This window comes from Lolium perenne, chromosome 5 (genome assembly GCF_019359855.2).
Source record: "Lolium perenne isolate Kyuss_39 chromosome 5, Kyuss_2.0, whole genome shotgun sequence".
NCBI lineage: Eukaryota > Viridiplantae > Streptophyta > Magnoliopsida > Poales > Poaceae > Lolium > Lolium perenne.
In genome coordinates this window covers 115695662-115711021 of record NC_067248.2, presented here as the reverse complement: position 1 = coordinate 115711021, position 15360 = coordinate 115695662, and the positions used below count along the sequence as shown (strand labels likewise).

General features: G+C 44.1%; 2 protein-coding genes across 2 annotated transcripts; one reads left to right on the top strand and one right to left on the bottom strand.

The window, feature by feature from the left end:
• Positions 1 to 6875: 6875 nt before the first annotated feature.
• LOC127299705 (5-formyltetrahydrofolate cyclo-ligase-like protein COG0212) lies at positions 6876 to 9398 on the top strand. The gene is made up of 6 exons (XM_051329726.2): positions 6876 to 7283; positions 7502 to 7592; positions 7855 to 8081; positions 8322 to 8397; positions 8925 to 9050; positions 9128 to 9398. The coding sequence occupies exons 1-6, from the start codon at positions 6942 to 6944 to the stop codon at positions 9289 to 9291; spliced, it is 1026 nt and encodes a 341-aa protein (XP_051185686.1). The 5' UTR covers positions 6876 to 6941; the 3' UTR covers positions 9292 to 9398.
• Positions 9399 to 11370: 1972 nt separating this feature from the next.
• Positions 11371 to 15122, bottom strand: LOC127299704 (phosphatidylinositol 4-phosphate 5-kinase 2). The gene is made up of 8 exons (XM_051329724.2): positions 14424 to 15122; positions 14124 to 14291; positions 13853 to 14018; positions 13647 to 13757; positions 13338 to 13531; positions 13114 to 13241; positions 12929 to 13013; positions 11371 to 12024 (listed from the first exon to the last, which is right to left on the bottom strand). Exons 1-8 carry the CDS (start codon positions 14822 to 14824, stop codon positions 11724 to 11726), a joined length of 1554 nt encoding a protein of 517 aa, XP_051185684.1. The 5' UTR covers positions 14825 to 15122; the 3' UTR covers positions 11371 to 11723.
• Positions 15123 to 15360: the final 238 nt, after the last annotated feature.

Here is a 15360-nt window from a genome sequence, read left to right as displayed (position 1 = left end):
GACATCAAGCTATTTTCTGGCGCCGTTGCCGGGGAGGTAAGGTAAAAGGTATTCACTCCTCCGACTACTAAGCTATTTCCTAGTACTGTTACCGGTGTGTGAGTGCTCGAAGCTATTTCCTTTAGATCCTGCAATTATATCTTTTTGTTTCTTGTTTTTATTTTCACTAGTTAGGCTTAATGGAAAACAACAAAAAAATTAGAGATCTTTATGAACTTTATATTGAATTAGGACATGATGTGTTTGAAGAGAGAATTAAAAAACCCATGGAACTTTGTTTGCAAAATAGTTGTAGCAATGTTATTAGCATGAACTCTTTGAACACTATTATTGCTAATGCTATGGAAGAATTTAAGCTTGGGGAAGCTGGTTGTGATATTTTAGTCCCCCAAGTTTTGAGGAGAAAATTTTCTTTGATGATAATTTGCCTCCCATTTATGATGATTATAATGATAGTGGTATTTTGGTGCCACCTACTATGGAAGATAAAGTTTATTATAATTATACTATGCCTCCTATATTTGATGATTATGGTGATGAGAATAATAATGATAGCTACTTTGTTGACTTTGCTCCCACTATAATTAATAAGAATGACTATGCTTATGTTGGGAGTAGTAATTATTTTATGCACGAGACCCATGATAAGAATGCTTTATGTGATAGTTATATTGTTGAGTTTGTTCATGATGCTACTGGAAATTATTATGAGAGAGGAAAATATGGTTGTAGAAATTTTCATGTTACTAAAACACCTCTCTACATGCTGAAAATTTTGAAGTTACTTGTGTTTTATCTTCCTATACTTGTCACTTTGATCTTCATGAATTTATTTGTGTACAAGATTCCTATGCATAGGAAGCGAGTTAGGCTTAAATTTGTTTTATACTTGCTTTTTGATGCTCTCGTTGCTTCAACTCTCATCCTTATGTGAGCATCATTAAAATTACTGAGCCCATCTTAATGGCTATAAAGAAAGCACTTCTTGGGAGATAACCCATGTTTTTATTTTGCTACTGTTTTGTTATGTCTTGGAAGTTGTTACTACTGTAGCAACCTCTCCTTATCTTTATTTTATTGCATTGTTGTGCCAAGTAAAGTCTTTGATATTAAAGTTGATACTAGATTTGGATTCCTGCGCAGAAACAGATTTTTGGCTGTCACGAATTTGAGTTGATCTCTCTGTAGGAGAGTCTAAAAAATCTGCGAAAATTCATGAGTAATCCTCAGATATGTACACAACTTTTATTCAATTTGAGCTTCTTCATATGAGCAAGTTAAGTGCCTCGAAAAAATTCGTCTTTACGGACTGTTCTGTTTTGACAGATTCTGCCTTTTATTTCGCATTGCCTCCTTTACTGTGTTTGAGTGGATTTCTTTGCTCCATTAAATTTCAGTAACTTTGGGTAATGTCCAGAAGTGTTGGGAATGATTGTGTCCTCTCTGAACATGTGAATTTTTGATTATGCACTAACCCTCAAATGAGATTGTTTTGAGTTTGGTGTGGAGGAAGTTTTCAAGGATCAAGAGAGGAGGATGATATAATATGATCAAGAAGAGTGAAAAGTCTAAGCTTGGGGATGCCCCCGTGGTTCATCCCTGCATATTTCAAGAAGACTCAAGCATCTAAGCTTGGGGATGCCCAAGGCATCCCCTTCTTCATCAACAACTTATCAGGTCACCTCTAGTAAAACTATATTTTTATTCCGTCACATCTTATGTGCTTTACTTGGAGCGTCTGTGTGTTTTATTTTCGTTTTGTTATTTCGATTCTCTGAATAAATTCGGATCCTAGCAATCCATGTGCGGGAGGGAGACACGCTCCGCTTTTTCATTTGAACACTTGTGTTCTTAGTTTTACTTTTAATGTTCGTGGCAAAAGTTAAAAGCTGCTGCATTTATTGCTATTTGGTTGGAAACAGAAAATGCTTCATGTGGTAATTGGCATATTATCTTGAATAATTTGATACTTGGCAATTGTTTTGAGCTCTCAAATAGATCATGTTTAAGCTCTTGCATCATGTAGTTTGAACCTATTAGTGGAGAATTACTGTATAGCTTGTTGAAATTTGGTTTGCATGATTGGTCTCTCTAAAGTCTAGATATTTTCTGGTAAAAGTGTTTGAACAACAAGGAAGACAGTGTAGAGTCTTATAATGCTTGCAATATGTTCTTATGTAAGTTTTGCTGTACCGGTTGATACTTGTGTTTGCTTCAAACAACCTTGCTAGCCAAAGCCTTATACTGAGAGGAAATGCCTCTCGTGCATCCAAAACCTTGAGCAAAAACTTATGCCATTTGTGTCCACCATAACTACCTACTATGTGGTATTTTTCTGCCATTCCAAGTAAATTGCTTGCGTGCTACCTTTAAAAATTTCATTCCTTGTCTTTGCAATACATAGCTCATGGGAAAGTAGCCTAAAAATTATTGTGGTGATGAATATGTCGCTTATGTATCTTATTTCTTATAAGTTGCTTGTTGAGCGGTAACCATGTTTCTGGGGACGCCATCAACTGTTACACTTTTGTTGAATATCATGTGAGTTGCTATGCATGTTCGTCTTGTCTGAAGTAAGGGTGATTTGCCATGAGTTGAATGGTTTGAGTATGCATATTGTTAGAGAAGAACATTGGGCCGCTAACCAAAGCCATGTATCATGGTGGAAGTTTCAGCTTGGACATTAATCCTCAATCTCTTATGAGAATATTAACTGTTGTTGAATGCTTAAGCATTAAAGAGGAGTCCATTATCTGTTTTCTATGTTGTCCCGGTATGGATGTCCTCAAGTTGGGATCTATCAAAATCGAGAAATCAAATACGATCTATCTCCTTGGACCTTTGTACATGTGGCATAGAGGTACCCCTTTGTGACACTTGGTTGAAACATATGTAATGCAATGATAATCCATGGAAATCCGAGCTAATTAGGACAAGGTGCGCGCACTATTAGTATTCGATGCATGAGGCTTGCAACTTGTAGGAGGTTTTATGCATAACACATATGAATTATTACTACCGTTGACAAAATTGTTTCCATGTTTCCAAAATAAAAAGCTCTAGCACATGAGTAATCCCTGCTTCCCTCTGCGAAGGGCCTTTCTTTTACTTTATGTTGAGTCAGTTTACCTACTTCTTTCCATCTTAGAAGCAAACACTTGTGTCAACTGTGTGCATTGATTCCTACATACTTGCTTATTTGCACTCATCATATTACTTTGTGTTGACAATTATCCATGAGATATACATGTTGAAAGTTGAAAGAAACTGCTGAAACTTAAATCTTCCTTTGTGTTGTTTCAAAACCTTCTATTAAGAATCTACTGCTTTATGAGTTAACTCTTATGCAAGACTTATTGATGCTTATCTTGAAAGTACTATTCATGAAAAGTCTTTGCTATATGGTTCAGTTGTTTAGTCATTATCTTTACCATTGCTTTGAATCACTTCATTCATCTCATATGCTTTACAATAGTATTGATCAAGATTATGATAGTAGCATGTCACTTCAGAAATTATCCTTGTTATCGTTTACCTACTCGAGGGCGAGTAGGAACTAAGCTTGGGGATGCTTGATACGTCTCAAACGTATCTATAATTTCTTATGTTCCATGCTAGTTTTATGACAATACTCACATGTTTTATATACACTTTATATCATTTTTATGCATTTTCTGGAACTAACCTATTAACAAGATGCCGAAGCGCCAGTTCCTGTTTTCTGCTGTTTTTGGTTTCAGAAATTCTACACAGGAAATATTCTCGGAATTGGATGAAACAAAATCCCAAGGCCTTATTTTCCATGGAGTGTTCCAGAACACCGAAGTAGAGACGGAGAGGGGCCACGAGGTGGCCACCCCACCTGGCGGCGCGACCAAGAGGGGGGCGCGCCCAGCTATGGGGTGGACCCCTCGGGACCCCTCCGACGCCGTCCTTTCGCCTATATAATCCTCCAGATGCGAAAAACCTAAAAGAACCGACGATATTCCACGAAGAGTTCCGTAGCCGCCGCCATCGCGAAGACAAGTTTCGGGGGACAGAATCTCTGTTCCGGCACGCCGCCGGGATGGGGAATTGCCCCCGGAGTCATCTCCATCGACTCCATCGCCATCTTCATCGCCGTTGCTGTCTCCCATGATGAGGAGGGAGTAGTTCTCCCCCGAAGCTGAGGGCTCTACCGGTAGCTATGTGGTTCATCTCTCTTTCCCATGGTGTGATCTTTATGTGATCATGAGCTTTGTATCACTATTAATCTATGTGCTACTCTAGTGATGTTATTAAAGTAGTCTATTCCTCCTCCATGATGTAAAGTTGACAATGTGTGCATCATGTACTACTTGGCGTAGGTTATGATTGTAATCTCTTGTAGATTATGAAGTTAACTATTACTATGATAGTATTGATGTGATCTATTCCCCCATTCATAGCTATTGGTGATAGTGTGTATGATATGTTAGTACTCGGTCTAAATTGCAACGGTCTATTACGCACTCTAGAGGTTATTTTAATATGAACTCCGGAATTTGTGGAGCTTGTTTACTCCGGCTTGAGGTGTTCTTTTGTAGCCCTACACAATGAATGGTGTTTATTATCCAACAAGAGAATGTTTAAGAGTAGCATTTATTTATTCAGTTATGTGATCATTGTTGAGATGTCCACTAGTGAAAGTATGATCCCTAGGCCTTATTTCTAAGCATTGAAACACCGTTTCCAACAAGTTTTGTTACATGTTCGCTTGCTGCCATTTTAATTTCAGATTGCAATTAGTACTTACGATCATCCATATTACTTGTATTTCACTATCTCTTCGCCGAACTAGTACACCTATACATCTGACAAGTGTATTAGGTGTGTTGGGGACACAAGAGACTTCTTGTATCTTAATTGCAGGGTTGCTTGAGAGGGATATCTTTGACCTCTACCTCCCTGAGTTCGATAAACCTTGGGTGATTCACTTAAGGGAAACTTGCTGCTGTTTTACAAACCTCTGCTCTTGGAGGCCCAACACTGTCTACATGAATAGAAGCGTGCGTAGACATCAGGCGTCGTCCTGGAGCTTCTTCTCCGACTCGAAGGACTCGATGAGGGCGCGTTGCTGATCCGCCGTCTCGTCCGGGTGCGGCCCGTCGTCGTCGGACCACTCGAACTCGTCGTCGTTGTCCTCCACCTCGGTCACCTCCGCCTCGGCCTACTCCTCCTCCATTGGCGCCTCCTCCTCCACATCTGTTGGCGCCTCCATCATCGCCGCCATCAACACGTCGGCCTCCGCCGCCGACTGGTCCGCCCGCCTCCCCCAGATCGCCGCCAGCGCCGCCTCCCGCTGCTGACGCTCCTCCGCCGCCAGCTGCTGCTGGCGCTCGATCGAGTCCCGCCGCTGGCGCTCGATCGCCTCCCGCCGTTCACGGTACATCGCCTCCCGCTCATCGCGCCGGGCGCCGGCGTTCATCAGCCCACCGCTGCTCCATCTCCTCCGTCCGGCGCCGTCGCGCCTCTTCTCCCGCCGAGGCATCGAACGCCGCAATGGTGTCGCACTGCTGCTCGTGCCACGCCGTTGCCGTCGCGGCCTCGTCAGCAGCGGGGCCATGGGCGCAGAACGCCGCTAGATCCGCCGCCTGCGCCGCCTCACGCTGCTGACGAGGCCGCTGCTGCTCCATTGCCTCCCGCCGCTGCTGACGGTGTGCACGCCAGTTCTGCATCCCTCGCCGCCGCCGCTCTTCCCGGGCCGCGGGGTCGGTGTCGACCTGCGATTCCGGGACTGCAATTGGAGGAGACGGCGGGAAGTGGCCAGCGCCGGGGCGGTTCGCCATTGCCACTGGTGGTGGAGGAGACGGCGGTGGAGCGACGAGGGCTGTGTTTGTTGCCGGCAGGTGTGGTGGCTACCATTGAGCCGGGAGACCTTTTATAGACGCCGGCGTCGGGAAGAAAGCGCGGGAACATGCGAGAAGAGGCGGGAAGATCGCGCGGGAACGGCCGGTGGCGTGCGAACGCCGGCTACGCGTGGAGGCTGCGCAGCACCGACGAGACGTCTCGCCTGCCCCTCAGTCGCTATTAAGGCAAATATGCCGCCGTGTGTCACTGCGCGAATAACTTCCGTCGCGAGGTAGGCGACTGTTAGGTTAAAATTAACTGTGTCGCTGACGGTCGGCCCCGCCACTCCCCGCCTCGCTTTTCGTTGTGTCCGGCGTGCCCGGAGCGTCCCCTGTGGGACGGGGACGGGCTCGGGGCGTCGGACACCGTATCGGGGCGCGCCGGACAAAAATGGGCTTTGGGGGACGCGGCTGGAACGATTTTTTGGTCCGACGCGCCCTAAATTGCTTTGGGGGACGCGGCTGAAGATGCTCTAAGACCACATATGGCTGCAGAAATGATGACATTTCCTATTAAAGATAAAATTATTGTGAACAGTCCATATAGCTCATAATAAAACGCACACGCCAACTCTAATGTGTCATTTATCCTTTCTTGCAAATGAACACTAGGAGTCGCTAGAAAATTATATTTATGTAGAAAATATTACCGAAAGATCCCGAAAAAATACCATATTTATAAATAATATTGTTACACATCTTACTTTAGTAATTCACATATATTTTTTCTGAAACTTGCATACGCGGTGACCATGATAAGCATGAAAATTCCCTAAACTGGCCTCTAATGGCTTCAACTTAGGTGATCAGCTGATGTGAAAATCCTTTTCAGAGGTCAGAAACTTCGTGCCTGGATAAGAATGCACAGTACTTCTCCGTTCTATAAAATATATTTTAACTTTTATTAAATTTAGATATATCTAGATGCTAAAGAGTGTCTTGATATATTTAAATTTTAATAAAGTTAAGACAGATTTTGAGTGGGAGTATATTTTTTCTTTCCACAAAGCACAACTCGCGCAGGTGCTAGCCATCCACACGCTCGCTCGCGCACGAGTGGCGGGAGCGGAAGCCATGCCTCCCGTCCTCCTCCCGTCGGCACCGTCGCTGCAGCTACACTTCGCAGCTGCCGCCGCCTCGTCCTCTCGCCGCGCCACTGTCGCTGTGGCGTCTGCGGCGTCCAGGAGCTCGTCGTCGTCGGTCCCGTTCGACGCGGCCGCCTTCGAGGCCGAGCGCCTCCGTCTCGACGCCGACGCGCGGGCGTCCACCGCCGCTGGGGCGGACCCGAGAGCGTGGAAGTGGAGGATTCGCAAGCGGGTGTGGGACGTCCTGGAGGCCGAGGGCGTCGCGCGCAACCCCCGCCCCGTCCACCACCGCATCCCCAACTTCGACGGCGCCGCCGCAGCCGCCGATTCGGTTCGCTCCCCCTCCGTCTCCCTCTTGCTGCTCTCCCTTGCAGCCCTCCAAGAAAACCTAGCACGCTCTTCTGTCCCTATCTTAGTTTCGGATTACTGTTGGTGTTACCACGTGTGCATAGTATACGGCAGCCTATGTTGCAAAACTGAGTTGCCTCGCTTGTAAATTTGCTTATTTACGCTTCATAATGACATGGAAATGCTTCTAACTCTCACCAGCTAGGGAGGCTGGACGTGTTTCAGAATGCACAATGCGTGAAGGTCAATCCGGACTCCCCGCAGAAGCAAGTTCGGTTCCTAACACTCTCAGGTGACCAGTCTGCTAGTTACTGCTACTTATGATCTTAACAATGAGCAACAATTACATGTTTTTGGCCGTTTATATCTTGTTTTATCTTTCTTGTGTTGTCCTGCAAGCCAGAGCAGACTCTGAATTAGGATTGCGCATTTGAACCTGTTGCTCATTTTATCCCACTACTCAGTAGTATTAGTTCAAGTTTGTCATACATACTCAATCAGGTCGAACGTCTCTGTTTTTTATTTTTACCAACGGTGCTAGTGGAATCATTCAGGTGATAAGAAGCTGCTGACTCCGCAACCAAGACTCAGGACGGGATTTTTCTCCATTCTAGAATCTCAGATGATCCCCGCTGGATGCATCCCTGAAGCATGCACTTCTGTTGGTGCAGCCAAATATGGAAGGCCGATAGGTCTAGATGAAAGGATTAAGGTGGATCTCATCGTGATTGGGTCGGTTGCAGTTGATCCAAGTACAGGAGCAAGACTAGGGAAGGGTGAGGTAATTATAGTTGAAGACTTGAACCAGAGTTTGATTCTGGTTGTTCGTGTTTGTATCACGGTAGTATTAGAAGTAGAGTACACAGTTTCTTTCTCGAAAAGAACAGCGCACATAAGCTCCCCTCCCGCTTTTCTTTCTTCCTTAACTGAAAATAAATAAGATCAATACTGCCTGGAAAGTGAACCATGCTTTGTTCTCTCGCTTCTCACCTGTAATTTTATCTACGAACCTTGATCGCAGGGATTTGCGGAGCTGGAATATGGGATGCTTCGTTATATGGGAGCTATAGATGATTCAACCATGATAGTAACAACTGGTGAGTTTTATTTATATATTTAACTCATATAATCCCTTTCTATACAGATCTAATTGGTTTGGTGATGTAGGAACTAGGATGATTGATATATAGGTGGGTTTCTTCTCATTCTTGTGCAGAGCGTCAGTTTTCTTTTTCATTTTTCTAAAAATATTTCGCCTGTCCATCTTTTTTATGTGTTAACCTGTGGCTGATTGGACCTAACTTTACAATTATGATCCTAGAAATGGTTGAGATACAGTCTGGTGGATAATGTTTACCCACTGTCCCAATTGTATTTCAATGATCCTTTTTCCAAAAATCATCTGCATGCACATGCTTTACCTCTTCTTTTCTGGAGGCTGCATACATCAGTGGATGCAGAGGCTGGGAACTCCCCCTTTACGAAAAAAATACTCTCTTCTTTTCTGAAGTGGAAAATAAGTGATGTTCCACTAGTTTATTTTTTGATAGATTTTGCTCAGGTAATCCTTGAGTGATCACCAACCCAATAGTGTTAACTGCCATTTTTTTTTGTACAAGTACAGTGCATGACAAGCAATTAGTGGATGACATTCCAGTTGAAAAGCTGCTAATTCATGATGTACCGGTTGATATTATCTGCACCCCAACTCAGGTCATCTTAACAAATACTGCAATTCCAAAGCCACAAGGTTTGACTGATTCTGTCACTTGATAATCTTGCAAACAAACCTTCCACTACCAGATTTTGAAGAATTTATGTACTCAGGGATTTACTGGGAAAAACTATCTCCAGAAAAGTTGGGCCAAATTCGAATTCTCAGAGAGCTGAAGAGACGCATAGAACAAGAGACGGGAACAATACTTCCTTGTGGCCCTTCTGAGAATCTACCGCCAACAGCTCAGCGAGGAAGAAGAAGAAGAGGGCGGTAACTAATTAAGCATGTGTATCATAAGTTCATAACTGATTCTGTTGAACACAGTGTTATACATACAATTTTAGGGCAAATTAAGATATGTTAACTATTGCTTGGTTTAAATATTTGGTCTAGGAAGACTGGTTTAAAACCATAAAATTGTTATAGTTTTCACCTTTTAGGTTGACGGCAACAAAACTTAAGACTTGTCTGGTTCTATATTTGATTAGTTCAGAAATATAACTCACCTTGTTATTGGAGGAATTATGAGCCATTATGAGGAAAATAGAAAGCCACTGTATTCCATGTATAACGGTAAGGATGCCTTTCAAGTTTCTGTATAAACTTCGTTCATGTAAAAATAAATTAACTCTTCTCAAAAGACTCGAAAAGCAAACAAGATATCTTGTACAGGTCATGTAACTTTAAGATCACAATTTATGTTACCATTTGCCTCCGAACTTAGGTTAAGCCAATAAGGACTGAGACAAACTGCCACTTTTCTTTGAAAAACAAAGATTGTCCTTGCAGCAGAGACAACCTTAAGGTAAAGTTCTGAAGTCACAGCACTCCAAGTGCAAAAGCGACATATGAGCTAAGATACCTTAAGGTTTCTGGACTGCATTTCAGCACATGTAAGCAACCTAACAAAACCCATTGTTATAGTAGAAAAGATTGCACGGCTCCAGTGGTCATAACAAAATAACAACTATTTGGTTATTCGATCTAAAAAAACACTATTTGGTTATTCGATCTAAAAAAAACACTATTTGGTTATTCTCTTTGTCAAAATACTAGACTCCGATCATTTTTTTCCCGCAAAAAAAAAAAACTAGACTCCAGGTGTTGTTGTTTTCCTTTCCCTTAAAGTCTACGTTCTGGAACTGGAAGGAAAAAGTAACTGTAACCATCCCCGGTTGTATGACCAGTTGCTATGTTAACTAACCAGTTCTATTTTTTCTGAAACCCTCTATCCTCACCATTTTAACTGACCAGTTTTATTTTTTCCGGAACCCTTTATTCTCACCATGTTAACTGACTGTTTTTCCCTCTGAAACCCAGCCTCATCATTGTTAAGCATGGATTTTTATTGAACCGTTCTTTTTTCTGAAACCCTTTATTCTCTATTTCTCACCTTTGTTAACTAACCATTTTTTTTCATGAAACCCAGCCTCACCATTGTTTACCATGGCTTTGTATTGAACTATAGACAAATTTTGGGGAACCGACAGGAGCTTCCCACTTAACCTGGGCGAAAACCTATCTTGGAACAACACCCACAACTAGCGAGAAGTTATTATCAAACTACTCCCTCTGGTGGTAATAAATCGACGCGAGCTGTGCACACCGAATGGCCTATGTACGTGCGTTTGTCACATCGATTAAAAGTGACTAGACGGAGTATATCTCATGTCCACTGGCAGAATTTTGGAAATGGATATGTTCAACCATCGTAGATGAACGTCATACGATTCAGTTGGGTCTTAGTAGCAGCTATTCCAGTGTTAAAAAAAAGATCGGCCTTGTGAAAACACCGATTCCCGTACTAGTACGCAGTCCATTGACTCTTCACTGTGATCTTGATCTAGAATATTGGTACTAGTACGCAGTCCATTGACTCTTCACTGTGATCTTGATCTAGAATATTGGTGTCTGTCCACTTCTTATCTGTGGAGGAAGGGGCAGATCCTTTAGTGGTAGTAAGTACATTAGACATACACCCCCAAACAGTGACTTGGGGAAGCAAATTTCCATACAATTACAAATTCTATGTCCAGATTCTTTGACCCAAATTGCATATTCCGGAATGTGGACAACAGTCTCTGGAATATGGTGTTCGTCTGTCAAACTGCCTTGGAGGTCCTTCACAAAAGGGACGGTGCAGTTGGTCTTTGTCTTGACTTTCCATGGCAATTTGAAGGAGGTACTTATTCATGCTCGCTTTACTGAAATTCAAGTTATTCTACTACTCTCCTTTATGGGGAAATCAACTGCAATAAAAAAAACAATACAAAGGAAACAGAGTGCCCAACATGCAGATACTGCAAAAGATCATCTTGGAGACTATCCATCCACATTCTCCTGCATCAGAGTGTTGTCTGTACAAGATCTCTCTTCCTATTATCATATCATCACAGTACTACCCATCAACCTTATACTCATCTTCTCTTTCTCTCAAAATATAAAAACAACAACCATGTCTCCCTCTGCCTTTCACTTCGTCCAACACATACTTTATATACAAAACCTAAGAAAACAAAACTAGAGATGTGCTTCTCACTGACCAAATCAACACCATGTACAGACACCACACCTTTTTCTCTTTCTCATGGTTACGTTTCAAAACTCAACTACTCCTTATCTCCCTCTACTCACCCTGTTCAACTTCTTTACTGTACATAGAGAAATCACATTTCACATTTCCCGTTCAATTTGTTTGGTGTCCCACTAGCCCTCTTTGACGAAGACTCTGCTCATGAAATCCCGGAACCTCTGTGAGTAGAGTCTTGGGTCCACCGCGGAGATCGAACCAGGGTCTGCCTGCAGCGACTTGTACGCGTGCTCGAGCTTCTTGCTGATGTCGTAGTCTCGAAGGATGTCGATTACTCCAAAGTAGAGAAGGACGTCATAGGCTTCCACCCGGTTTTCGCTTCCCCCGCTACTGGAGAGAAATGAGTTGGTCTTGCTGCTGGACGTACGACGCTCTGCTCGAGCTGGTAAGCGTGTGCCAAGTCTAGGCAATGGTTTCCTGGAGTCATTGTAGAAGAACAATTAGAAATCCCAAGGGATCATGCTCTCTCGGTATCACCGTCGGGGCGAACAGGCCAAATGATGCCACATCATGGCTGCACTATGTGAAAACTAGGGGTGACAGCAATCAAATTAGCACTACGGGGATAGCTCATGTTTTATGAAAAAAACTGATAGCACGACCAGGTGTAACATCTTAAGCAGGCAAAAACCAAGTGTAGCACTTGTTAGTAAAGCATGCATCCCAGTAGAACTAAAATGCATCTACATGAGGTAATATATTTAGTAATTGAAGCCCTTATAGTGGAGCGGCAAACAGGCGAAGCTCTGGGTTCCAGGGTATAATACAAATGCTGGTTTGGTAGTTCAAAGTGTTCCCATGGTTCGCCATTCGCCTATCCTGCTATAGAAGTACTTTTACTAATTTGTGGCATGAAAGTGGTTTCTCTTTCCCTGGAGTCCTGAAATAGCAACACATTTTCTATATTTTTTCTGACAGAGAAACAGTAGGAAAGACTCCTACTGTACATAATACTTACTTTATTATTAAAATATTAAAGGACATTCAAAGTAGCTAAGCCAAGAGCGAGCTCATATTAATTGCAAGCAACAAATTTGATCTTGTGCAGGGCATCATATAGTTTAGCAAACATTTAATGGGGTAACACTAAATTTCATTTTCATGTCACTGATATTGGTGTTTACAGGTATCTTGTCATAGACAAAAGAGGTTCCAAAGGTTCAATTAGTCTTCACTTGATTAGAAATGTATCGGTACTATTTATGACTAAATGCGTAGATTATATTCTGGACAAGCTCCACATGGGACAAGAACTACAGAGATTTATTAAAAAAGAAAGAAGCTACAGATATGCATATGAACAAACACTATTATGACATACCGGTGATCCAAATCTTTAGCTGAGAGGCACGGCTTGGGCATGCTGACACTGCCTTGACATGTCGACGCCATGTTGGCTGAAAGATCTGGGTAGTAATATTGTTGCGTTAGGAAAATCCATAATGTTGCGAAAGTTCAATATTTAGCATTTAGCAAAAGCATGTACTTCCAGCAACACCAACTTACCAGAAGTAGTTAAAGTAGATAACCCCACCTTTGATCCAGGGATATCATCACGAAAGTGAACACCAACCAATAAACTGTAGTCCATAATGCCTTCTGATTCCAAAAACGCGCAATCTCGTCTAAGTTGCCTAGATTAACAATAACATGATGGCAAAACTCAGTGTTGTGGTTTCATCTGATGGCAATATAGTAGCTCTAGCATCACTGGGGGTCAGAAAACGTACTCGTGAAGCTGTTTATGCCGAGACTGCTTCATCCGAAACACAAAGTTGAGATCCAAGTCCTTGAGCGTGGTTTCCCCGTCAGTGTCCTCTCCAAACTTGTCGGATTTTCGACCATAGGAGGAGCCTTTCAGATCATAACGGCGATGGATCCGGTGCTCTGCGCAGAATAAATTACCCATGACAATAAACCTCACCTGCAAAAGGAACATGTTTAAATTGTCATACACCAAGAAACAATGAGATGCACTAGCTAGGTAGGACCTAGGAGCCAGCCAAGTTGGTTTTTGGCTTGTGGCAAACATTACACACCTTCTGCCCACCATTTGGCTTCACGGAGTGAACACCGTAGAACCTTGTGATCAGAGAGCTCTTGTACCGCCTAACGTGTTTGTAGTAGCTCGGCAGCATCCGGATTAACAGCTGCACAGCCAGAAACTGAATTCTAAGCAAACAAACAAACAAAAAAGAATGCACCAATGATGATAAAAGTAAGAGACGTGAATGTTAGTGTTAACCTTCACTTCTGATTTCTTGACAGTCTTAATCATGAATCGCTCGTCTTGCGTGAGGTAGAAGAAGCTCCCGCTCTTTCCGGGCGAGGACAGCCCCCGCAAGGCATCATCCCCGCAGATTGCAAGCATGTAATCTGCTGGACTGACGGCGAACAACTCCATCATATGCCTGCCAGATCAAGAATCCATCATCGTTAGACAGCTACCGTAAACAAAAAAATTACAGAGCAGCCTGACTGGACTGAAGTGAACTGAAGGTTTGGGCAACAACCACCTGAAGACCATGGGGCAGTAGTCTTTCCAGCGGAACTCGGAGGACTGGTGCGGAGGCGTGAGCTTGGACCCTGCCGGCGGGAACCGCGTCGAGAACTTCTCTCCGGGATCGAAATCAGCCCGCTTGAGCGGCCGCATCAGCTTCGCCGCCGACTTCCCCACCGCGTGCCTAGAAGCAAATGTCACCACCCAAATCACAATCTATTCCCAAAACTGTAAACTTGATGGACTTTCCTTGCACCACCAACACTGTCTGTAATGGAAAATCAGGGACAGTGTCACCTTGTTAAAAGAATGATACCTGATGCCGAGCTGCAGGTTGAGCATGAGGTGATAGTTTTTGTGGTCCGTGGAGATGGTCTTTCCCTGCCGCCTCCGTTGCCTGACGCTGCACGGGGTGTCGGCGCCGTCCAGGCACAGCACGGGGCCCTCCGCCTCGTCGACGTCGCAGCCGTCGGACTCCCGGATGCAGATCCGCGGGAGGGCACGGCTGCTCTCCGCCGGCGAAGAGCTGTTGCGGTCGACGCGGTGGCGTTCCGGCGGCTTCCGGGCCCCGGGGTGGCGGGTGCCGGCCGGCCTGGCGAACGCGCCGGCGCCGCTGTCGTAGGCGGCCCAGACGTAGCCGTCCGACCTGGTGAAGAAGTGGCGTGTGTAGACATCCCGTGGAGAAGGAGCGCCGGCCGCCGGTGCCACCCGCCTCATCGTCCCAGCATTAGCTGGAGAACAGACAGGGAAGAAGTCTCGAATCAATGAGTCGATGGGTTTAGCGAGGTTTTGGCCTTCGGGGTAATCAAAAGCAGGGGAGCATGGGAGGAATCGAGGAGGACGGACGGCGGCGGCGTCACTCACTCACTGTCGGCGAGGATTACCGAGCGGAAGGAGATTGCATCGCGGTTGCAGGAGATGCAGATGGCTGGATGGATGGATACGCGGCGAGATTACCGAGCAAAAGAAAATGGATTTGTTTTGTTTGCAGACAATTACTATAGGACCGATCGATCGTGATTACTGCTGCCTATACTTAAATTGCTAATCATACATATAGGTCGTTGCCACCAAGATCATGATGGCCGGCCTACATGGCAAGCAGGATTTCCACGTACTAGGTGGCAGTCTCGGTTTGTCCATGACCAAATATCCACCTTTCCATTTTTTCCTTTTTATCTATGTATTTAATTTGTTGCCATTTTCTACCGTATTTGATAGGTATGTACAATCGGGTAGCATCCGGTTTACTA

What these genes read in the sequence shown, in the direction of transcription:
- LOC127299705 (XM_051329726.2), top strand. Translation starts at nt 6,942, where the DNA reads ATGCCTCCCGTCCTCCTCCCGTCGGCACCGTCGCTGCAGCTACACTTC. An exon ending in CCGCCGCAGCCGCCGATTCG is followed by an intron (nt 7,284 to 7,501) that starts GTTCGCTCCCCC and finishes AACTCTCACCAG; the next exon opens with CTAGGGAGGCTGGACGTGTT. An exon ending in AACCATGATAGTAACAACTG is followed by an intron (nt 8,398 to 8,924) that starts GTGAGTTTTATT and finishes GTACAAGTACAG; the next exon opens with TGCATGACAAGCAATTAGTG.
- LOC127299704 (XM_051329724.2), bottom strand. Translation starts at nt 14,824, where the DNA reads ATGAGGCGGGTGGCACCGGCGGCCGGCGCTCCTTCTCCACGGGATGTC. An exon ending in AGCCAAATGGTGGGCAGAAG is followed by an intron (nt 13,532 to 13,646) that starts GTGTGTAATGTT and finishes TTCCTTTTGCAG; the next exon opens with GTGAGGTTTATTGTCATGGG. An exon ending in GCTAAAGATTTGGATCACCG is followed by an intron (nt 12,025 to 12,928) that starts GTATGTCATAAT and finishes CAATGACTCCAG; the next exon opens with GAAACCATTGCCTAGACTTG.